The sequence below is a fragment of the Zootoca vivipara genome, chromosome 1 (genome assembly GCF_963506605.1).
Source record: "Zootoca vivipara chromosome 1, rZooViv1.1, whole genome shotgun sequence".
Taxonomy (NCBI): Eukaryota; Metazoa; Chordata; class Lepidosauria; order Squamata; family Lacertidae; genus Zootoca; species Zootoca vivipara.
The window spans coordinates 132,610,784-132,635,444 of NC_083276.1; the positions used below are offsets into that span (position 1 = coordinate 132,610,784).

A 24,661-nucleotide genomic window follows, 5' to 3' on the forward strand; every position below is an offset into this window, starting at 1 on the left:
CCTGCCCAAGTTTCTTTACATTTGATTTTTTCAAGGTTCTTAACCATCCTGCTTTTCTCTGATGTCACAGAAGCTAGGAAAATGCTGTTTGCGTTTGTATGGGTTTCATTTTTAAAAGAGGGACACTTTCTGGTTCTATTATGAACACCACCATAAATTAGGATTGTTCCGTAGTTAAGCAATGAGCATTCTGAAATCTCTTTTGCCAATTTCGCCACCTAGTGGCTAGTTCATTAGTTTTATCCTGAAAGGCAAAAATGCATACAGTACATGCAATGACCGAACATGAACATAGATTGAAAGGTAAAGGGACCCCTGACCATTAGGTCCAGTCGTGTCCGACTCTGGGGTTCCGGCGCTCATCTCGCTCTATAGGCCAAGGGAGCAGGCGTTTGTCCGCAGACAGCTTCCAGGTCATGTGGCCAGCATGACAAAGCCGCTTCTGGCGAACCAGAGCAGCTCACGGAAACGCCGTTTACCTTCCCGCCGGAGCGGTCCCTATTTATCTACTTGCACTTTGACGTGCTTTCAAACTGCTAGGTTGGCAGGAGCTGGGACCAAGCAACTGGAGCTCACCCTGTCGCGGGGATTTGAACTGCTGACCTTCTGATTGGCAAGCCCTAGGCTCAGTGGTTTAACCCACAGCGCCACCCGCATCCCGATAAATCCTCCACACACACACACACACACACACACACACACACACACACACACAATATGTTTTTTTTTTCATAATCATTTTTATTGTTTTATCTTTTCATACATCATCAGAAATCGGAAAGTGACATTTCAATACAAAAAAAGTTAAATAAAAAGTATACAAATTCCGAAATATGTCTTATCGTATTTTTTAGCTAAACTAAGAATTGCTACAATTTATCAACTTCATCTTATAACTTATTTGTTTCTGTTCACTTTCTTGTTTCTATAAATATTTTCCTTCTGCTCCTCTTCTAATCGACTTCCTCCTCTCTCTCTTTCAGACTTATTCTTTCATTTAATCAGTTTTGCGCTCCCTAAAATTGTACCCGTCACAAATTATCTTACAAATTAAACATAAAATTTTTGACTTAGGTTACTTTACCACTGTTGCAATTTGTAATGTTATATTAACCCACCGGCGTTTCATGTCTTACCATGTTCCTTCAAGTACTCTATAAATTTTTCCCATTCCTTTTGGAACTTTTGCTCCTTTTGATCCCTTATTCTTCCCGTCAGCCTCGCCAATTGCAGATATTCTAACATTTTTTCTCTCCAGTCCTCCATAGTTGGTATTTCAGTCGTTCTCCACCTCTGGGCCAAGATAACTCTCGCGGCGGTGGTAGCATACATGAAGAGTTTATGATCCTCTTTTTTTATATTCCTGCTCAATATCCCTAATAGCATTTCCTCCGCTCTTTTTGGGAAAGTATATCTTAATACTCTTTTCAATTCATTATATATTTGCTCCCAATAAACTTTGACCTTTTCGCAAAGCCACCATTGATGATAGTAGTCCCCCTCTTTAGCATTACACTTCCAACATTTTTTGTTGTTGGTTTTGTTAATTTTGGCTAATTTAACAGGCGTTAAATGCCATCTAAACATCATTTTCATGATGTTTTCTTTTAGAAGGGTACAGGCCGTAAATTTAATCTGATGTTTCCATAGATTTTGCCATTGATCGATATTAATATCATGGCCCAAGTCTATTGCCCATTTAATCATACATTCTTTGGTGATTTCGTCCTTTGTGTTCCATTCCAACAGGAGGTCGTACATCTTTGTTAATAATTTGTCTTTACCTTCCACAATTTCCAATTGGAATTTAGATTTGTTAGTCTCGAATCCCTGATTTTTATTATCTTTTTTGAACATGTCCTGAATTTGATAATATTGGAGCCAACCTATTCCCCTCTCTTTCAATTGCTCATATGTTTTAATCTTCCACCCCTCTTCCGATTCAACAAGGATATCCTCATAAGTTAGCCAATTCAATTCCATATTAGTTTTTTTATAGTCAAAACTTCTGTTGGTGACAACCACCTAGGAGTTTTTCTTTCAAGTATGCTTTTATTTCTGGTCCACACTTCATACAGTGGTTTCCTAATCACATGGGATAGGAAGCCTCTGTGTGATTTAACTTTGTCTTGCCACAGATAACTATGCCAGGTGAATCTGTTGTTAAATCCTTCAAGATCTAGAAGGTCCGGGTCTTTTAGCGAGATCCACTCTTTTAGCCATACCATACAGGAGGCCTCATAATACAATTTAAGCCCCCTCTTTCCTTTTTGTCAGTTAGTATCTTAAACCTGATCCGTGGTGTTTTTCTCTGCCATATATATCTTGAGATTACCTTCCTCCACTCCTCAAATATACCAACACCTTTTAGTACTGGTATCATTTGGAACAAAAATAAGAGTCTAGGAAGTATATTCATTTTCACTGTGGCTATCCTCCCCCACAGTGAGAGATATAATTTTTTCCATGTTTCTAGGTCTTTCCTTATATCGTTCCAGGTTTTGATATAGTTATCATTATATAGGTTTATATTCCTTTCTGACAGCCAAATTCCAAGATACTTTACCCTCTTTACCATTTCAATCCCGTATTTCTCCTGAAGCTCCTCCCTTTCCTTTTTTGTCATATTTTTAATAATCATTTTGGTCTTTTTCTTGTTCAGCCTGAATCCTGCTAGAGTTCCAAATTTGTCTTTATGAGGGGCTTTCTAATAAAACAAAACAGTATTAAAAAAAAGGAGAGGGAGAAGAAGATAGAGCAAATATTTAGGTCCCAATTCCCTTGATACCCAGATATAATCTATCCTTCCAGAGCTCTGATTGGGCTCTGAAAAGAATGTGTACTGCTTAGAGGTGGGGTTTTTATACCTCCAACTGTCAATTAGGTCTAACCTTTCTACCATGTTGAAGAAGGACTTTGGTAACTTGCAGTCTTTATTTGATTTCCTCGTCCCCGATCTATCCAACATTGGGTTAACCACCCCATTGAAATCTCCCAAAAGGAGCATCTTTTCATCTATGAATTCTAATAATCTTTTCTCTAATTTTTTGTAAAATGTTGCTTTTCTCTGGTTTGGGGCATACACTCCTACAACCAGCAGTTTTCCCCCTTGCACCATAACTCTAACTGCAATTACCCTGCCCTCTTCATCTTTAAAAACCAATTCCGGTTTAAACTTCTCTTTTATATAGAAAACCACGCCCCTTTTCTTTTCGTCACTTGAGGTGGAAAATTCTAGGCCTAATTTTTTATTCATCAAAATCCTTTCATGTTTTTTTACAATATGGGTCTCCTGTAAACAAATCAGGTCTAATTTTTCTTTTGTTAGAACATATTCAAATTTGTTTCTTTTGCTTTTGCTATTTAATCCATTCACGTTCCAAGATTTTATTTTCAGTGCCATAGTTTTTATTTCTGTTAAATATATTTTATTTGTTTTTCGTAGGAATACACTATATTCACTTTTTTTTTAATGTACGTTCCTCCTTATCTATATCAATATCTGAGTTTTCTCCTTCTCCTTCACCCATGCTTTTCTCTTCCCCCTCTTCTGGTAGTTCTTCCTCTTTCTCTTCCCCTCCCACCGCTCCCTCTTCTTCACTCTTTTCCATTCCTAAGATCTGTCCATACCTTCTCCCGAATTTATCGATATCACCTTGATTTTTAAACGTAAATCTCATACCCTTGAAATGAAAAGTAATTCCATTCGGGATTTCCCATCTGAAACCGATATCGTATTTTCTCAACACCTTGATAAACTCCCGGAATTTCTCTCTCTTGCGTAGTACTCTTGTGGGCACTTCTTTAAATATGATTATCTCCCTCCCGTCAATTACAAATTTGTTTGAAAAGCTTAGTTTTAGAATTTCATTTCTTATGTACATCGAATTAAAAATAACTAAACAATCCCCAGGGACCTTTTTTGTCTTTGGTTTTACCGGTTTCATCCTAATCCTAAACGCATTCATAATTGCGGCCTCAATTTCTCCTTTGTCTATGCCCATCCACTTTGCTAGCTCCACCGAGAGTTTCTCCTTTACGTTCTCATCCCTTTCTTCCGGCAGGCCCCTGAATTTCAAATTCTGTTGTCTTTGTCTATATTCCATAAGGGCCATATTATCCAACATTTCTTCTTTCTCTTTTTTTAATTTGTTTATCTCTTCCCTTAAGCTTTCGGTTTCTTTTTTAACCTCTTTCATGTCTTTTTGCACCTTTTTAGCACCTTCTTCCAGACCCTTGGTTTTCCCTGCCACCTCTCTAATTTCTTGGGTTAACTCCCCCACCACCTTTTCAAATTTTTGGTCAATTGAATTCTGTATGTCTACTAATTTTTTTTCGATGTTTTGCTCACTTTGTTTGATTTCTTTTTTTATCTCACTTAGGAGTCCTTCCCAATCTTTACCATCCTCTTGTCTAGAGGGGCGTCTGTCTGATGGGGTTGCTATCGATTTTGCACCTCTTTTTTCCCCCATTTTCTTATTTTCACTTAATCGTCACTTTTTATATTTCCCGCTCTTTTCCCTCCCCACTTTCTCCCCCCTCCTTTACAGAGACAACCCTTGCCTTTTCCTTATACTGTTGAGAGTTCTAAAAAATAATTGTTACTTGGCTCCCCCCCAAGTCTATTTCCCCACTTATCACCAGTTTGGTGAGCCAGGTGTATTAAATGTCTTTCTCTCAACAGAAGGTAGTTCCGTACAGAGAGGAAAAAACTCACAGTCCCTCCTCTTAGATGTTCACTGTTGTCCTCCTTCGTGGTCCGATCTCTTAGAATTCAGGTGGCCCTCCGTCAGTTCCAAAACAATAAGTCAAAGTGAGGTGGGGGTCCCAGATATATCCAAATATATTTAGGTAGGTCTGTTGGTCCACCATATTTAATAATAGAACAGTCTGTGCAGACCCAGATGACGCCCAAAAGGTCAGTAAGTAGCGCCAAACTAACTTCAGGGTCTTAAAAATAACTCCGTTTTTCTTTCTAAGTCCACGCCGCTAAGCGTTTCTCCCCTCCGTTCTGAAGCGTGGGAGTGGCTGGGGCGGGGATCACTTCTGCGGGGGTTCGCGTTGTTTGCCGAGATTGCCTTTAAGTAAATTAACTTCCCAGAGGGGAAACTTCAAATACTTAAAGTAACTTAAAATATTTTAGTCCAGGAGAGTCACCCCCTTCAACATACCTCTTTATTCCGCTGGCTACAGCACGACGGGAAGAATAATATTCGTTTTATTTATATTTTTTGTCACTCTGCACCGCGGAGGTCTCTGAGACGAATCTAGTTGTATGATTCTCAGAATAGTTTTACCCTCACTTTCCCCCACCTTTCTCTGGGGGGGAGGAGGCTCCTCAGTCAGTCTTTCCTTGAGACACCGCTGGTGACACACTCCTCCGCGGCCGGTGAGTAGTTTATCCGCCGGTTACTGGTTACTGGTTTTGGTCGGCGTTTTCTTGCAACCTTTAATCGAGCGCCATCTTTAACTCCAAATAGAGAGAGAAGTCCATTCCAAATTCAGATTAGCCCCTCTGAAGCCCGGCAAACTCCACACAATATGAGTGTGAAACATAATATTGCTTTTTCAGTACCAATTCTATCTTTTTCTTTGAAGAACATCTTAAATGCAATGTTTTATTTTATTTTATTTTTAAAAAATGTGTTAGTAGGTTAATGGTTCAAACCACCTATACTCCAACCAATAATAAATTCAGATGTCCCATTAGCCATCCTCTATATACCTTTTAATAATACTCATAGGAGAATGCTTGATGAACTCCTGGGCTGAAAAAAACTTGCCTCTGCCACAGGTTTACAAATACTTAGCTGAAACTTGTAATAAAGTGTCATGGTGCTAACAGGCATGGAATTAACTCTTTATTGCCAAAAGTAAACTTACCAGTTAGGCAAAGGCATGTCCATCAGTCCTACATCTCTCAGATGCTCCTAGGTATGCACTCAATGAGGCAATTTCAGCAACTGAGAGGCCCCACCTGAGCTGAATGCAAGCAGGAGAAGACTCCGCCTGTGTGTCACCTGTTTTGGCTCCCCCTGCTTCAATCCTTTCCTGGTTCTGCAAGACAGTGGAAGAGGAGAGGTGAGGGCTGGAGGAAGAGATGTGGAAGCCCCTGACAATCCACCAGCCTGATCTCTCTCTTCCTGCACCTGTTCCTCACTCCTGCCTCCGAGTCTCATCTCATGACCGTTACAGGTTCCCCCAGATCACTGATCTCATCTTCCAAGTAACTCTCCAAACCCGCTTCTCCCCGTGCCCACTCCTCAGAGGCCAGCCAGTCCCTGACATGTTGTTGTTCTTTAGTCGTTTAGTCGTGTCCGACTCTTCGTGACCCCATGGACCATAGCACGCCAGGCACTCCTGTCTTCCACTGCCTCCCGCAGTTTGGTCAGACTCATGTTGGTGGCTTCAAGAACACTGTCCAACCATCTCGTCCTCTGTCATCCCCTTCTCCTTGTGCCCTCCATCTTTCCCAACATCAGGATCTTTTCCAGGGACATAGCACCCTGGATTATAGATCTCTTATTTGGGCCAGGCAATCAATATGTCCAATTACTCTTTCAGTAAATATTTGGTAATTTGGGCTTTGTAACAATTACTGTACAATTAAGAAATATCAACAACCTCAGATATGCAGATGACACAACCTTGATGGCAGAAAGTGAGGAGGAATTAAAGAACCTTTTAATGAGGGTGAAAGAGGAGAGTGCAAAATATGGTCTGAAGCTCAACATCAAAAAAACCAAGATCATGGCCACTGGTCCCATCACCTCCTGGCAAATAGAAGGGGAAGAAATGGAGGCAGTGAGAGATTTTATTCTTGGGCTCCTTGATCACTGCAGATGGTGACAGCAGTCACGAAATTAAAAGACGCCTGCTTCTTGGGAGAAAAGCAATGACATACCTAGACAGCATCTTAAAAAGCAGAGATATCACCTTGCCGACAAAGGTCCGTATAGTTAAAGCTATGGTTTTCCCAGTAGTGATGTCTGGAAGTGAGAGCTGGACCATAAAGAAGGCTGATCGCCGAAGAATTGATGCTTTTGAATTATGGTGCTGGAGGAGACTCTTGAGAGTCCCATGAACTGCTAGAAGATCAAACCTATCCATTCTGAAGGAAATCAGCCCTGAGTGCTCACTGGAAGGACAGATCGTGAAGCTGAGGCTCCAATACTTTGGCCACCTCATTAGAAGAGAAGACTCCATGGAAAAGACCCTGACCAAACTGTGGGAGGCAGTGGAAGACAGGAGTGCCTGGCGTGCTCTGGTCTATGGGGTCATGAAGAGTCAGACACGACTAAACGACTAAACAACAACAAAAACAAAACAATTACTACTCAACTAACAGTACCAAATTGTTTATTTTTGTCATTTTTAAATTTACTGATATGTTCTATATTTTGTCTATTGGTATTTCCAATACTCTATATTTCTATGTTTTGAATGTTTGTTGTAAGCTGCTCTGGGCACAGTTCATTGTGGAAAAGTCACATATAAGTAATCTCAATCAATCAATCAATCAATCAATCAACAATCAATGGTGTCCTGTAAAGATGCAAGCCAGGCTGAAGGATTCAAACTCAGTGGTAACAAAGATAGCTTAATGGAGTCTCAGTGTACAGACATGGACCTCTACATTCCAGCTGCTGGAGCCCAGCGCCTTTCTGTCCTGCTTATGACCTCCCAGAAGCTGCCAGCATAGAAAATAGATGGACTCTAGTTTGAGCTAAGTGATTACAGTGGTACCTCGGGTTAACAACTTAATTCGTTCTGGAGGTCCGTTCTTAACCTGAAACTGTTTTTAACCTGAGGCAATTTGTGTTCTCATCCTGAAGCAAAAACCCGAGGTACTATTTCTGGGTTAGCAGTGTGTGTAACCTGAAGTGTCTGTAACCTGAAGCATCTGTAACTTGAAGTACCACTGTATTTATTCATTTGTTCATTCATTTATATTGACTTTCAGATCTTCTTTTGAGTAGTGTTATAAGAATTTTAAGGTCTTAGATATATAATAAATGTTCATAAATGTACCAAACAAACACGTACATAAATATATAAACCACATGTCTGGAACAGTGTTTTGCATGTGGAAGGTCCAGGTTCAATCTATAGCAATGCCAGTTGCTGGAAACTGCAGGAGGGGAGCTTGCTCTTGTGCTCAAATCCTGCTTGCTAGTTTCCCACAGACAGCTGTCTGTCCACTGTGAGAACAGGATGCTGATGAGCCTTTGGACTGATCCAGCAGGATCTTCTTCAACATCCTTCTGGACCATCTAGAGGGGTTGGGAGCTGGGGGCACTGTCATACAGTGGTTCCGCTTCTTCCTCCTGGGTTGTGTTCAGAAAGTGGTGGTGGGGGATGAGTGTTCAGACCCCTGGGCCCTCACTTGTCGCGTGCCTCAGGGTTCTGTCCTCTCCCCCATGCTTTTTAACATCTACATGCAGCCGTTGGGAGAGATCATCAGGGGGTTTGGGCTGGGTGTTCATCAGTATGCGGATGATACCCAGCTCTACCTCTCTTTCAAATCAGAACCAGAAGGCGGTGAAGGATGGATGACAGCTAACAGATTGAGGTTAAATCCTGACAAGACAGAAGTACTGTTTGTGGGGGACAGGAGGCGGGCAGGTGTGGAGGACTCCCTGGTCCTGAATGGGGTAACTGTGCCCCTGAAGGTGCACAGCCTGGGAGTCATTTTGGACTCACAGCTGTCCATGGAGGCGCAGGTCAATTCTGTGTCCAGGGCATCTGTCTATCAGCTCCATCTGGTACGCAGGCTGAGACCCTACCTGCCTGCGGACTGTCTCGCCAGAGTGGTGCATGCTCTAGTTATCTCCCACTTGGAGTACTGCAATGCACTCTACGTGGGGCTACCTTTGAAGGTGACCCGGAAACTACACTAATCCAGAATGCGGCAGCTAGACTGGTGGCTGGGAGCGCCGAGACCACATAACACCGGTCTTGAAAGATCTACATTGGCTCCCAGTACGTTTCCGAGCACAATTCAAAGTGTTGGTGCTGACCTTTAAAGCCCTAAATGGCCTTGGTCCAGTATACCTAAAGGAGCATATCCACCCCCATCATTCTACCCTGACACTGAGGTCTAGTGCCGAGGGCCTTCTGGCGGTTCCCTCGTTGTGAGAAGCCAAGTTGCAGGGAACCAGGCAGAGGGCCTTCTCGGTAGTGGCGCCCGCCTTGTGGAATGCCCTCCCATCAGATGTCAAAGAGAAAAACAGCTACCAGATTTTTGGAAGACATCTGAAGGCAGCCCTGTTTAGGGAGGCTTTTAATCTTTAATCGATTATTTTATTTTTTGTTGGAAGCCGCCCAGAGTGGCTGGGGAAACCCAGCCAGATGGGCGGGGTATAAATAATAAATTATTATTATTATTATTATTATTATTATTATTATTATTATTATTATGTTTCTCCAGGTAGGGCTGGAGAACACTGGGGAACCATTGCCAGTCAGTGTAAATACCACTTAGCAAGATGGACCAATGATCTCATAAGGCAGCTTCCTGTGTAACTAGGACAAGAATCTAATGTGGTTCCCAGAACCTTCAATTGAGAAGCATGTCACTTCCATACTTGGTGGTTCAATTCTGCTAGCCTCCCACCAGCCCTCCAGACATTCATCTAATCTTCTTTCAAAACTATGTAAACTAGTGGTGGTCACATCTTGCAGCACCAAACACCACAATTTATTTATGTGTTGGTAAAGAGCTTTATTTCATTTGTCTTGAACCTCCTAAAAATCAACCTCAACATAAACCCAATTTGGAGCATCATTAGAATAAGAGGACAATAGTGTAGCAAATGTCATGCTGCAACTGAAGTCAGTCATTCGCAGGGCAGGCATGTCGGGAAGAGGGTTCGGGAAGATAGGCATAATCCTGTTTCCCACCATAGACTACACATTTTTCAGATGCAGGTACATAGGACACTAGATGCCCTTCCACCACGGGAAGAAGTATATTCATTTTAATGTATTTGTATATAAAAAAAGCTCCCCCATTTCCATATTTCCATTGCAGAGCATAAACTGTTTCCCTACTACCTAAGGATAAGGCAACTAGAGTAATATTACCTATTTAAAGCAGAAAACAGGAGGAGAGAGTGGGATTTCTTACCCTTCAGGATAATCAGGAATTATCTTTTAAACTACCTAGTGGGTTGGAGTTATTCAAAATGCAGTGACTGATTCATTTCTAATCACTTGTAAATGATGACAGAAAGCAGCTGTTAATTTAAGATTTTTAAAAATCCATTCTGACCTACTAAACATGGTGATATACCACTTTCACAGACAGACTACATCAAAACATGATTATATGCAGCAGTAGATACATCTTCTATAGGGACAAACATAAGAAAACCAAACTGTTTATTTTGTTGTCCAACTTCTTCTGCACACACTGCAATTTTTAAATTGTTTTTCTTGTGAACTACTAGCTAGAGAGGACAAGTATTGTAACCTCAGTGCCAGAAATCTTGACTACCACTGTGGTTTTATGTGGGGCTGCCCTTGGCTCTGGAAGCTCTAGCTAAAGCAGAAGGCAGCGGGGAGATTGTTGATGGGGGCAGATGGCAGACAACATGTAACACCTCTGCTAAACTATCTGTGCTGGCTGCCCATATGCTACCAGGTCAGATTCAATGATTTTATATTAACATATAATGTCCTGATCAACTTGGCTCCAGCATAACTGGGACCAGTTTAGCAGAATCACTGAGATCATCCAGAAGAGTCCTGCTAGTTGTCCTCTGTGTTTCAGAAGCCCATCTGAACTACAAAGGAAGTTGCAATAAAGAGATTTGTGTGGAAGTGGCAGCCCACATTAGTATGTTAGCACATCCTACAAGGAGATCAGAACAAATGACAAGATGTGCAGAACATTTGGTGACTGGCATCAGAAATCCCAGAATATGATGTATGTCAACATAAAGAATGAGAAATGAATTTGAAGGTGCATTCTGCTTAGTGGGCAGATTGTAAAAAACTAGAGTTAAATGATATGTAAAATGCTAATTTTTCAATAGAAAAAGGTCCATAGCTCTCCAGGGTCATCCTTCCCACTTAATCAAACTTGCCAAGCAGCTGCTTTCATTCATTCCGTTGGATCACTTCCCACTTGAAACAGTCACTCTGGTTGCATTTGAAAGCAAGTTACTGGAATGTTGCTTTTCCTTGGAAACAAAGGGATCAGAGGCATCCTTCCCATAGGGGCTAGTGGCTCGTTGCGCCAGGGCGCCGGCCTCTCAGGGGCACCACAGCATTGGCGGGCCGCAACGAGCCACTAAGCCCTATGGCTCTTCCTCCTCCTCTGCCTCCTCTCCCTCGGTCGCAGGAATCCCTTGCCCACCGAGCGGCGGTGGCGGGAGCGGCTCTCGAGGGGCCTCCTCCATGTCACCAGTGCAACCGCCTCCTGCTCCTCGGGCCGCTGGGCAGCAGCAAGAGCACCGGCAGCGGGCTGTAGTCAGGCAGCCCCAAGGGCGCCCTCTGCCCCAGGCTAAATTTCGGGAAAGGGAGGGGGGCGCCAGAGGGACCTTTGCACCACGGCACTGGATGTGCTTAAGACGGCCCTGAAAGGGATTGTTACAAATTGATGTCCTCTATTGTTCACCTCTGATTTGGTTTATCAGCAGGAGGGGGGGGGGGGACCAAGAGTCTCATTCTCCTCTCAGGAGCCAAATGCTAGTGGTGGGCAGGACCAGAAACAAAGGTGGGCAGCACAAGGAAAGGACACTCAGTTAGCTTCTACACAACCTCTCACACTCCATCCAGGAAAGGAAGAGATCATCAGAGGCAAAAACACTTCAAGGAGGTACCTAGCTAGGGTGGAGAGGGCTGTGGCCTGGGGAGAGTCCCAAGGGCCAAATAGAGGGCCCCTGGGACTGAGGTTCCTCACCCTTGAGCTAGTGCAGAGTGTGTTCTACTAGCTGGGAAAAGTGAGAGACAGAATCAACTGCGGTGATCCTTACAAATAACCTTATGTAGGAAATCCAGCCATTTCTTAATTAGTTGTTGCTAAACCACCAGTTTCAAAACTGAACGACACCACATCACTACTTGTAAACTTAATTTGGGAGCTCTGGCTTCCCTAAAATTTCCTCCTCAAACCTTGAAGCTTAGCTCAGCACCCCCAGAGACAAGGAGTAGGTGAATTATGGTTACTCAGTAGTAGTAGTAGTAGTAGTAGTAGTAGTAGTAATACCGTGTTTCTCACAAAATAAGACAGTGCCAAGGAAGAGGAAAAGGAAGATGCCTGTTGGCGCCTGGAACAGGATGTTGCTGCCCCGCCAAATCGCCCAGCAGTGTGTGCCACGTGGAGCCCCGACTGAGCAGGAGCCGGCAAGAGCTGCAGCAGGACCCCGCGAGAGCCACAGGTCCCGACCGGGCGAGAGCCTGCAACAGTACAGGGCGCTGAGCCCCGACCAAGCAGGACCCCACGAGAGCCAACCAGCAGGACCCGGGAGAGCCGACAACAGCACGCCTCCCCGAGCCCTGACCCAGCGGGACCCGGCGAGAGGCGTAGCGCGCGCCGCACCAAGCCCCGACTGAGCGGGAGCCGGCAAGAGGCGCAGCGCTCGCCGAGCCGAGCTCCGACCCAGCAGGAGCCTGCAACAGCGTGCCTCCCCGAGCCCGATCCAGCGGGACCCGGTGAGAGCCGGCCACAGTGCACCCCGCTGAACCCCGACTGAGCAGGAGCCGGCAAAATAAGACATCCCCTGAAAATAAGCCGTGGTGTGTTTTTTTGGAGGAAAAATAAATATAAGACATGTATTATTTTAAGAGAAACACGGTAATAATGTATAATTTATACCCCGCCCATCTGGCTGGGTTTCCCCAGCCACTCTGGGTGGCTTCCAGCAGAATATTAAAATACAATAATCTATTGAACATTAGTAGTGAGCAGTATCAATCCAAATGATGAATCTTGCCACAGAAAGAAGTTCAAAGGGTGTTAGGATTACAGGAAGTCAGAAAGACCTCAAGCTTGAATGTGCCCTTACTTACACAATTATCTAACTGCCGGGGGGGGGGGTCAGCTGTAGCTGCTCTGGACTCCAGTAATTGTTCAGAAGAAATCAGGAGATGGTGGGATAATTTCTGAAAGCTTAAGCTTAGACAAATATTTGTCTATAATCAACACCTAGGCTTAGGAAGCTTCAGTACTGTAAGTTACATATAACAACTAAAGATTGTATTGAAGCATTAATTTTCTTGATCAAAACAGGAAGGTGGATTATAATGAAGTCTCTCTCTTCCCTTTTGTACCAGATTTAGCACGTAAACTGTTGCTTATTCAGTAATGTTCCACTTCTGTGCAAGCTTGTGCTGCTGGGAGAAGTTTCTTCTTCAATCCAGGAAGCTTTCATCTGAGTTTGTTCGCAAAATCTTTCAGAAGACCTTTCAGATCATTCAGCTTCAAATTAAAAACAAACAAACAAAAAGCTCATGTAGTCATAAGGTGTTACAATTCAAGCACAGGATTCTCCTGACTAGTAGAAGAGACTGCATAGAACTGTCTATAAGCTCAGCCTTAAACTAACCCACTAAGTAGCAGATTCCAGTAACTCAACTAATACTTTCTAGTTTGCAGACATACACCATAAAATAACTTGCTGATAATGCAATCTGAGTGCACCAAAATGAAGCTTACATTTTTGCAGCTGTCCTCTGAATTCAACTGAGGAACGACACTGTCCTGACTTGCTCATATTTCTTTGGTGGAGGATTGAGAGACCTGCCATTGCTTCATTGCTTTTTAAGAGCAGGGCCACCATAACAGCTTAAACTCTACTCCTCATGTTGGATTGTTGTTGTTGTTGTTATTTCCCAAATTTCTTAAACACCCTTCACCTGAGGATTGCAGGGCAGTTGGCCCACCCTGCCTAGTCCAATGACTGCTTTTAAATGATTTTAAATAGTTTTAATTTGCGGTGTTTTAAATTTTGGTTTATGGATTGGTGTTTGCTGTGTTGGGGGAGGGATTAATGCTTAGTTGGGGCTGGGGGTTAGATTAATTTTTAATATAACAGAATTGTTGTTGTTGTTTTAAATTAGTTTCTATTGTTTTATATAGTTTGTATTTGGTTCTTAAGGGGAGAGGGTCAGGGCTGCCAGGGAGTGGGCCCCAGCCAACAGAATGGACGGGGCAGGTTCCACAGGGAGGGATGCACTGGACGCCCAATCTCAGTGATCACGGGTAGGAGGAGGAGTTATGCTAAGACCAGACCATGTCATTACCGAGGAGGCAGGTATAGTCATTGTTTGAAGACTATTCCTGCCTCCGGGTCTGGTCTTGACCGAATGAATACTGGAATTAGCAAAGAATACCCACATGACCTGAAGATGCTGCTGTGCAATGCCAGGTCAATGATTCACAAGACGGCTGTCATCCACGACTTCATCATGGATGGAGGACTTGACCTGGCATTTTTGACAGAGACTTGGTTGGGTGAAGCAGATGGGCCTGTCCTTGCCGCTGCTTGTCCACCAGGTTTCTCTTATGCACAGCAACCCAAGTCATGCGGGCGGAGAGGGAGGTTGCAGTGATTTACAAGAAGTCATTACGGTAGCTTGCACCAGGCGTCCTATAGGGAAGACCCAGTTTACTGAGTGCGTGTTCCAGAAGTTTGGCAATAGGGAAAGTACAGGACTCCTTCTTGTGTACCGACCTCCCCGCTGCACCAAGGATTCCTTGCCCGAGCTGCTTCAGGTCTTGGCGGATGTTCTTCTGGAGGCACCTGACACGACCTTACAAGGGGCCACTCAGGACTTCCTGGAAAGCATGGCCTCCATGGGGCTCTCCCTGAATAAGTTTGGCCGTGGACATGCCTTAGACCTGGTGTTTACCTCTATTTATGTGGGTGATCTGACACTAAGTAAAAGCGAAACAAAAGAAGTGTCATGATCGGATCACTTTCTGGTACAACTGGACTTCTCCACAATCCACAATCCTTCCCCTCTGCAGGGAGGTGGGACTGATTTGGATGGTCCGCCCCCGCCACTTAATGGATCCAAATGGTTTCCAGAGAGTGGTAGGGGATGTTATATCCTACGTTGATGGCCTTTCAGCTGATGCTCTGGTGTCCCGCAGGAATGCGGAGTTAACCAAGGCTATCAACTGTCTGGCTCCAAAGCGCCCTCTCTGTTTACATAAGGCCTGGACAGCCCCATGGTTTTCCCAGAGCTGGAACAATCGCTGAGATAGCTAGAGCGGGGGTGGCAGAAAACTGGTTCTGAACTGGACCGGACACGAGTTAGAGCTCAACATCAAGCCTACCAAGTGGCAATAGCGATGGCGAAGAGGACTTTATTTACTGCCTCTATTGCAGGCATCCCCAAACTTCGGCCCTCCAGATGTTTTGGAGTACAATTCCCATCATCCCTGACCACTGGGAGTTGTACGCCAAAACACCTGGAGGGCCGCAGTTTGGGGATACCTGCTCTATTGCATCTGCAGAAAATAGCAGCAGGAGACTCTTTCAGGTGGTTCACAATTTAATGTAGTACCTTTGCCATCGAGACATGGTAAAGACCCCAAGATCTCCTGCAATTATTTTGCAGGTTTTTGCAGATAAAGTTGCTCAGATTCATTAAGAGGTAGACTCCACCGTGGGAGCAGGGCTGGGGCAGGAGAGTGCTAGAGTCCTGTCTAGTCATGCTATATGGGATCAATTTCAATCTGTTACCTCTGAGGATGTGGACAGGCTACTTGAACAAGTGAAACTGACCACCTGTCTCCTTGACCCTTGCCCATCCTGGCTCATAAAAGCGAGAAGAGAAGGGCTGGGCAATGAACTCTGTGGGATGGTGAATGCTTCCCTCTGTGAGGGACTCTTTCCACACACCCTGAAAGAGGAAGTTATTAAATCACTTCTTTTTAAAAAATCTTTAGACCCGGCCAATATGGCCAGCTATAGCCCAGTCTCAAATCTTCCAATCTTGGGCAAGGTGATTGAGCGGGTGGTTGCAGAACAACTCCAGGCACGCCTGGAGGATGCGGACCATTTGGATCCCTTCTAGTTGGGATTCAGGCCTCATCATGCGACTGAAACTGCTTTGGTCGCGCTGGTTGATGATCTCTGGCGGACTAGGGACAAAGGTGAAAGCTGCTTCTTAGTTCTTTTGGATCTCTCAGAGGCCTTTGATACCATAGACCACAACATCCTTCTGGACTGTCTGGGGGGGGGGGCTGGGATCTGAGGGCACTGTAATACATAGTGATTCTTCTCCTTCCTCCTGGACTGTGTCCAGAAAGTGGTGTTTGGGGATGAGTGTTCAGACCCCTGGGCTCTCACTTGTGGGGTGCCTCAGGGCTCTGTCCTCTCCCCCATGCTTTTTAACATCTATATGAGGCCACTTGGAGAGACAATCAGGGGGTTTGGGCTGGGTGTTCACCAGTATGTGGATGATACCCAGCTCTACTTCTCTTTCAAATCATAACTAGTGAAGGCGGTGAAGGTCCTGTGTGAGTGCCTGGAGGCGGTTGGAGGATGGATGGCGGCTAACAGATTGAGGTTGAATCCTGACAAGACAGAAGTTCTGTTTTGGAAACAGGGGGCGGGCAGGCGGGTGTGGGGGACTCCCTGGTCCTGAATGGGGTAACTGTGCCCCTGAAGGACCAGGTGTGCAGCCTGGGAGTCATTTTGGACTCACAGCTGTCCATGGAGTCACAGGTCAATTGTGTGCCCATTAGCTCCATCTGGTACGCAGGCTGAGACCCTACCTGCCCATGGACTGTCTTGCAAGAGTGGTGCATGCCCTGGTTATGGACTAGTTGGACTACTGCCATGCGCTCTCCGTGGGGCTATCTTTGAAGGTGACCCGGAAGGTGACCCGGAAACTGCAATTAATCCAGAATGAGGCAGCTAGACTAGTGACTGGGAGCGGCTGCCGAAACCACATAACACCGGTTCTGAAAGACCTACATTGGCTCCCAGTACGTTTCCGAGCACAATTCAAAGTGTTGGTGCTGACCTTTAAAGCCCTAAAAGGCCTCGGCCCTGAAGGAGCATCTCCACCCCCATCATTGATGTCCGGCTCCGAGGGCCTTCTGGCAGTTCCCAGGGCCGGCTCTAGGGGTAGGCTAGGTGGCGCGGGGCACCAGGGTGCTGGCCCGGCAGGGGGGCGTCACGTGGCGGAGCCGCCTGGAAGCCGTGCTGCGCCCTGCGCCAGCCCACCAACAGCAACAAGAAACGGGGCGGAGTGGGGGCGCCGGAGTGATCTATGCACCACGGCGCCAGGGTGCCCGACATGGTTGAGACGGCCCTGGCGGTTCCCTCACTGCAAGCAGTTATTTTTAATATTTTGTTGGAAGCTGCCCAAAGTGGCTGGGGAAACCCAGCTGGATGAGTGGGGTCTAAATAATAATAATGATAATAATAATAATAATAATAATAATAATAATAATAATAATAATAATAATAGACACACACGGAAAAAGAGAGCTTTTATCTGCCTACCAGAAAAAATCAACATGAACATGTAAAGGTTAAAGGGGGGGGATACCTGAAATGCTTTGATGTGTTATTAATTAAAAAAGCAAATAAAAAACAGGCAGCCCTAAAATATTCAGTTTTTTATTTTAAAAAACCTATAACACTTTTTTGAAGCATTTTACTAACAAACATGTAAAATAGACTGAAATATCCTATTTCTTACATTGCATTTGTAAATACCAAATTCATTTGAGATCTTCATGGGTTTATACCGGAAGGCTGCATATTACTGCCACTACTGTTATTATTTTTAATACATTTTTATTACTGTATTTACTCAAATGTAATGTGCACCTTTTTTAGCCAAATTAATTGGGGAAATTAGGGGGTGCATTAGATTTGATACTGCATTTTCATTCACCAGCAAATACCTTTTTGGTTTCAAGGTTCTGAAAATTGAGGTGTGCATTAGATTCGATGGTGCATTAGATTTGCATAAATACGGTAGTTTTCAACAGCGTATAAACAAAACAATAAGTTTTCCCCACACTACTAATATTATTATATTATTATTATTATTATTAATGTACCTTCATATCCAGTTGTCTAAATCGCTGGGCCATTCTGTGAAAGGAAACATAACCATCAGGAATGAAGCTTTGATTTATGGATGTCTTAACTAGAGACACAATTCTAGCCAGGGGTGCCAACCTGAATAAAATATTAGTGGGGGGGACAGGTAAACCCCACCCCGCATAATCAATCACATGACGTGGTGCATGCACACCATTTGAATGGTAATGCCCATCAACTGGGGAGCAGCCCCCTCAAATATTTTACGGGGGGCCGGAAGCCCCCGAAGCCCCTAGGAGTTGGTTCCTATGAATGTAGCCATGTCATGTAATCCTTAGGAGAGTCCTTACTCCCTCTCTGCACACCATGGGGGGAGGGGGGGGTCAAAAGATGCTTCTTCTACCAGTAAGATGTTGCCTGCCACAAAATACATGTGCACATTATCTAAAAAACAAAGTACCTGTGCTTCTTGTTTTACCTATTTGTAAATTTAATCAGTTAATAGCCTTGTACAATCAACTGATTAAAATTTCTTAAATCAGGTTGAAGCCCTACATTATACATAAATGAGATAGAGTTTAAAATAAAAACTAAAGCTACTACTTTCAAATATAGTTTTATTTCATTCTAGTGTTGTTACTTAAAATATACTTTCATCATTGCCCTGGTGGCTTTGGGGATAATTGCCTATGCTATTTTTAAAATGTTGGAAACAGTTAATATCTATAGCCATATTTTGAAATCTTTACAAGTTGGCTTGTATTATTAGCACCAGAACTCTTCTAACTGTTCATTCTTAAATGGAAAGTCAATATATATGAATCAATTGAAGAAGTCGTTAAGAACATGAAGCTCTGCAAGGTGTCCAGTGTGGGTTTCAGAATAAAATATAGGCTCTGAAGTTTGATTAAATAGGAAAGACAAAGAAAGCAAGAAAACATACTCTTCTGAGGAATCATTAGCCTTGATATTGATTTTTACTAGATAATTTTCTTTCATGACAGCTTCCCATGCCAGCGTTTCATTATCTTCATTTTTTGAACCTTCAAGATACAAAATCCACAACAAATTGGAACATGAGCATATTTATTGACAAAGCAGACAAAGAGCTATTGAATGCAGCTAAAACAGTAACCACAGTAGTTTCAGAAGATCTGATGCTATTACAGCCCAATTCAGAAAGACCAGCTAGGTGTTCAGAAAAAAGTCCTATTGAGTCTTAGCTTAACCCTCTAAAGTGGTACCTTGGCTCTCAAATTCAATCTGTTCCAGAAGTCCGTTTCAAAACCAAAGCATTCCAAAACCAAGGCATGCTTTCCCATAGAAAGTAATGCAACCCCTAAAGCAGCATTAAAAAAATCAAAAAATTCCTTCCAGTAGAACTTTAGAGACCAACTAAGTTTGTCATTGGAATGAGCTTTCGTGTGCATGCAGATGTTGTTTAGTTGTTTAGTCGTTTCCAACTCTTTGTGACCCCATGGATCATAGCACGCCAGGCACTCCTGTCTTCCACTGCCTCCCGCAGTTTGGTCAAACTCCTGTTCGTAGCTTCGAGAACACTGTCCAACCATCTCGTCCTCTGTCGTCCCCTTCTCCTAGTGCCCTCAATCTTTCCGAACATCAGGGTCTTTTCCAAGGATTCTTCTCTTCTCATGAGGTGGCCAAAGTATTGGAGCCTCAGCTTCAGGATCTGTCCTTCCAGTGAGCACTCAGGGCTGATTTCCTTCAGAATGGATAGGTTTGATCTTCTAGCAGTCCATGGGACTCTCAAGAGTCTCCTCCAGCACCATAATTCAAAAGCATCAATTCTTCGGCGATCAGCCTTCTTTATGGTCCAGCTCTCACTTCCATACATCACTACTGGGAAAACCATAGCTTTAACTATACGGACCTTTGTTGGCAAGGTGATGTCTCTGCTTTTTAAGATGCTGTCTAGGTTTGTCATTGCTTTTCTCCGAAGAAGCAGGCATCATTTAATTTCGTGACTGCTGTCACCATCTGCAGTGATCAAGGAGCCCAAGAAAGTAAAATCTCTCACTGCCTCCATTTCTTCCCCTTCTATTTGCCAGGAGGTGATGGGACCAGTGGCCATGATCTTGGTTTTTTTGATGTTGAGCTTCAGACCATATTTTGTGCTCTCCTCTTTCACCCTCATTAAAAGGTTCTTTAATTCCTCCTCACTTTCTGCCATCAAGGTTGTGTCATCTGCATATCTGAGGTTGTTGATATTTCTTCCGGCAATCTTAATTCCGGCTTGGGATTCATCTAGTCCAGCTTTCGCATGATGAATTCTGCACATAAGTTAAATAAGCAGGGAGACAATATACAACCTTGTCGTACTCCTTTCCCAATTTTGAACCAATCAGTTGTTCCATATCCAGTTCTAACTGTAGCTTCTTGTCCCACATAGAGATTTCTCAGGAGACAGATGAGGTGATCAGGCACTCCCATTTCTTTAAGAACTTGCCATAGTTTGCTGTGGTCGACACAGTCAAAGGCTTTTGCATAGTCAATGAAGCAGAAGTAGACGTTTTTCTGGAACTCTCTAGCTTTCTCCATAATCCAGCGCATGTTTGCTATTTGGTCTCTGGTTCCTCTGCCTCTTCAAAATCGAGCTTGCACTTCTGGGAGTTCTCGGTCCACATACTGCCTAAGCCTGCCTTGTAGAATTTTAAGCATAACCTTGCTAGCGTGTGAAATGAGCGCAATTGTGCGGTAGTTGGAGCATTCTTTGGCACTGCCCTTCTTTGGGATTGGGATGTAGACTGATCTTCTCCAATCCTCTGGCCACAGTTTTCCATATTGGAAATATTCCAAATATGGAATATTAGCATATTGGGTGTAGCACCTTAACAGCATCATCTTTTAATTTTTTTTAAAATTTTAAATTTAAAAAAATTAAATAGTTCAGCTGTAATATCATCACTTCCACTGGCCTTGTTATTAGCAGTGCTTTCTAAGGCCCATTTGACTTCACTCTCCAAGATGTCTGGCTCAAGGTCAGCAACCACACTACCTGAGGTGTACGAGACCTCCATATCCTTCTGGTATAATTCCTCTGTGTATTCTTGCCACCTCTTCTTGATGTCTTCTGCTTCTGTTAGGTCCTTACCACTTTTCTCCTTTATAATGGTAATCTTTGTACAAAATGTTCCTTTCATATCTCTAATTTTCTTGAACAGATCTCTGGTTTCCCCCTTTCTATTGTTTCCCTCTATTTCTTTGCATTGCTCGTTTAAGAAGGCCCTCTTGTCTCTCCCTGCTATTTTTTGGAAATCTGCATTCAGTTTCCTGTATCTTTCCCTATCTCCCTTGCATTTTGCTTGCCTCCTCTCCCCCGCTATTTGTAAGGCCTCGTTGGACAGCCATTTTGCTTTCTTGCATTTCCTTTTCCTTGGGATGGGTTTCGTTGCTGCCTCCTGTATAATGTTACGAGCCTCCATCCATAGTTCTTCAGGCACTCTGTCCACCAAATCTAAATCCTTAAACCTGTTCCTCACTTCCACTGTGTATTCATAAGGGATTTGATTTAGATTGTATCTTACTGGTCCAGTGGTTTTTCCTACTTTCTTCAGTTTAAGCTGGAATTTTGCTATAAGAAGCTGATGATCTGAGTTACAGTCAGCTCCAGGTCTTGTTTTTGCTGACTGTATAGAGCTTCTCCATCTTTGGCTGCAGACAATATAATCAATCTGATTTCGATGCTGCCCATTTGGTGATATCCATGTGTAGAGTCGTCTCTTGTGTTGTTGGAAAAGAGTGTTTGTGATGACCAGCTTGTTCTCTTGACAGAACTCTATTAGCCTTTGCCCTGCTTCATTGCTAGTTGTTCCTTTTATCTCTTGATTCCCTACTTTAGCATTCCAATCCCCTGTAATGAGAAGAACATCCTTCTTTGGTGTCATTTCTAGAAGGTGTTGTAAGTCTTCATAGAATTGGTCAATTTCACTTTCTTCAGCACTGGTAGTTGGTACATAAACTTGGATTACTGTGATGTTAAAAAGTCTGCCTTGGATTCGTATCGAGATCATTCTGTCATTTTTGAGATTGCATCCCATTACAGCTTTTGCCACTCTTTTGTTGACTATGAGGGCCACTCCATTTCTTCTATGGGATTCTTGCCCACAGTAGTAGATATGATAGTCATCCGAACTGAATTCGCCCATTCCCTTCCATTTTAGTTCACTGATGCCCAGGATGTCGATATTTATTCTTGTCATCTCATTTTTGACCACATCCAGCTTACCTCTGTGAGGGACAGGGGATATCGCGAAGTCCCTCCCCTCCTGAGTTCAAGCCCGTCCCCGAGCAAAGGGGAAAGCAGGGAGAGTTCCGATTCCAGTGGGGAAGCAGGAAGTCGTGTCCGAGGCTCAGGCAAGGTAGAGGAGCCAGGGTCCCAGGTGGGACAGGAAGGGGCAAGTAAGGGGGGAAGACCCATCCCCCCAACTCCAGAATTACGCAGGAAGAGGAGGGGCAAGAGGATGGGTCTGCCAAAGCTTTTGTGTTGGAGAAAGACGCGCCAAAAGCCATTAGGAGGTTCTGAAACCGACTGACAACATCGCTCCGTGTAAATAGCAATGACTTGAGCACTGTAAATACGCAGCACCAATAAAAGAATAAAATGCAGAGCTGCGTAGCGTCGTTACTCTGAAGTAGTCCACTCCGGCCACTGTGACAGCAACCTCCTAATCATTTTTGGGCTACTTTGGAGTTGCCGGGATGAGCGTGTCAGAGGCGGAGAAGTGGCGGCAGATCGCTGAGCAAGCCCAGCTAGAACTGCAACAGCTGTCGCTGCAGGCGCAGGGAGAATTGAAGGCAGCTAAAGAGGAGACTAAGAAGGTCCAGGACGACCGGCTACAACTTGCGGAACAGGTGAGAGAGCTCCAGGAAAAAGAGCAGCATTTAAGGGCGGTGGCGGTAGACCTCCAAAACAAGCTGGATGCAGAGAAAAACAAGGCGGGAGGGGCACCCCAAGTCCAAGTGCTGCCAGGAAGGAGAGCCGGGACCCTAGTAAGCAAGTTCAATGGAGACCCGAAGGAGTTTCAGGGCTTTGAGACTGAGATTGTGTATGCTCTTGAGCTGCACCACGATGAGTTCCCTGATGATGAGCACAGAGTAGCGTTTATTGTGGAGCACCTTACAGGGGCGGCCAGGGAGTGGCTAAGACCGTTAATTGCAACAAGGAATCCTTGCATGAAGAATGTCAAACTATTTCTAGAAGGTTTGAAAACGATGTATTCGTCCGATAGTCATATGGACCAGACTAAGGAGGAACTTCATAATTTACGCCAAGGAAATATGACAGTTCGCGCGTATTGGGCGAAATTCACCATGCTGGTGCACAGATTGGGGTGGGATCTGGAGTCTGCCCCAATGCAAGCGGCGTTTTACTTGGGGTTGCATGAGGAGGTGAAGGATGAGCTCTCGAGAGGTCCAAAGCCCAGTAATATGGATCAACTGAGCAAAGCGGCTCTGGCGGTGGGGGTGAGGCAGGAATCCAGATGGAGCGACAAGCAAGCAACGCGCGCAAAGCGGGCTTGGTTCCCACGGTCGCAGGAGAAGCCACTCCCTCAACAACCCTTTCAAGCCACGCCTGGGGCCAGTCAGGACCAGGAACCCATGCAGATTGATAGCGCGCGCGCGCGGGCTTTTCAAACCCCAGCGGCGCCAAGACGCAAGGAGGGAAGGGGTGGGAATTGCTTTCTCTGCAACTCCCCCCAGCATCTCGTCAGAGACTGCCCACATCGCAGGGAGTGGCAAGGAAAGGCGGGAACGGTTGTGCCCTCCCCCACTGACGCAGCACCACAGCAGGGAAACGGGAAAGCCTGGCTGCAGGAGACAAGGGGCGGCAGCCAGGCACAGTCAGCAGACAACAGCCCCAGCCCACCCACCCGCACAGAGAGGAGCAGAGCCAGCCCACCCCTCCCAGAGCAGGAGTGGTTCTAGAAGTGACGCTCACGCTCCCAAATGGCTATCCATTGACGGTCCTCGCCCTAATTGACAGTGGTGCCTCAGCCAACTTCTTCTCGAGAAACTTTGCAGAAGAGCACCAGATCCAGCTTCTGCAGCTGGATTTTCCTCTGCACGTGGCAACCATTGACGGCAGAGAGCTGCTGGGAGGGGCCATCACTCATCAAACCCCCCCCATGAGAATGACGGTTGGAAGGCACTCAGAGACACTGGCATTCAACGTCACCACCATCTCAGACCCCCCAATCGTTTTGGGCATGAGCTGGCTGGCGCGCCACGACCCCTCCATAAGTTGGCATCAGAGATGCATCACTTTTGGATCGGACTTTTGCCTGGAACATTGCATGCAGCACCAACCAGGGGAGGGGCCTCCGATAGCCACGGTGGCCACCATGCACGTCAAAGGGGGTGAGGCGATACCCAAACCATACTGGGACCTGCAGGAGGTCTTCAGTGAAGCGGAGTCCGACCACCTGCCCCCACACAGGCCTTTTGACTGCCAGATCAACCTGGTGCCTGGGGCAACTATACCCCCAGCCAAGCTGTACGCCATGTCAGACCAGGAACTGGAGGATCTGCGCGCTTTTATCGACAAGAACCTCAAGCGGGGGTTCATCAGAGAAAGCAAGGCAGCAGGGGGCAGCCCGGTCTTCTGGGTGGACAAGAAAGAC

The 24,661-nt window shown here is 44.8% G+C and overlaps 1 protein-coding gene across 2 annotated transcripts in view; it reads right to left on the minus strand.

Moving 5' to 3' along the window:
* Positions 1–13,375: 13,375 nt before the first annotated feature.
* Positions 13,376–24,661, minus strand: part of TRPM8 (transient receptor potential cation channel subfamily M member 8) — a 63,868-nt gene continuing 52,582 nt past the window's right edge. For both annotated transcript variants that reach the window (XM_035139135.1, XM_060281622.1), the window contains 3 exons: positions 18,964–19,063; positions 18,038–18,071; positions 13,376–13,426 (listed from right to left, as the gene is read on the minus strand). In XM_035139135.1, the coding sequence (XP_034995026.1) occupies positions 13,376–13,426; positions 18,038–18,071; positions 18,964–19,063 (185 nt within the window). The remainder of the gene's footprint in view (positions 13,427–18,037; positions 18,072–18,963; positions 19,064–24,661) is intronic.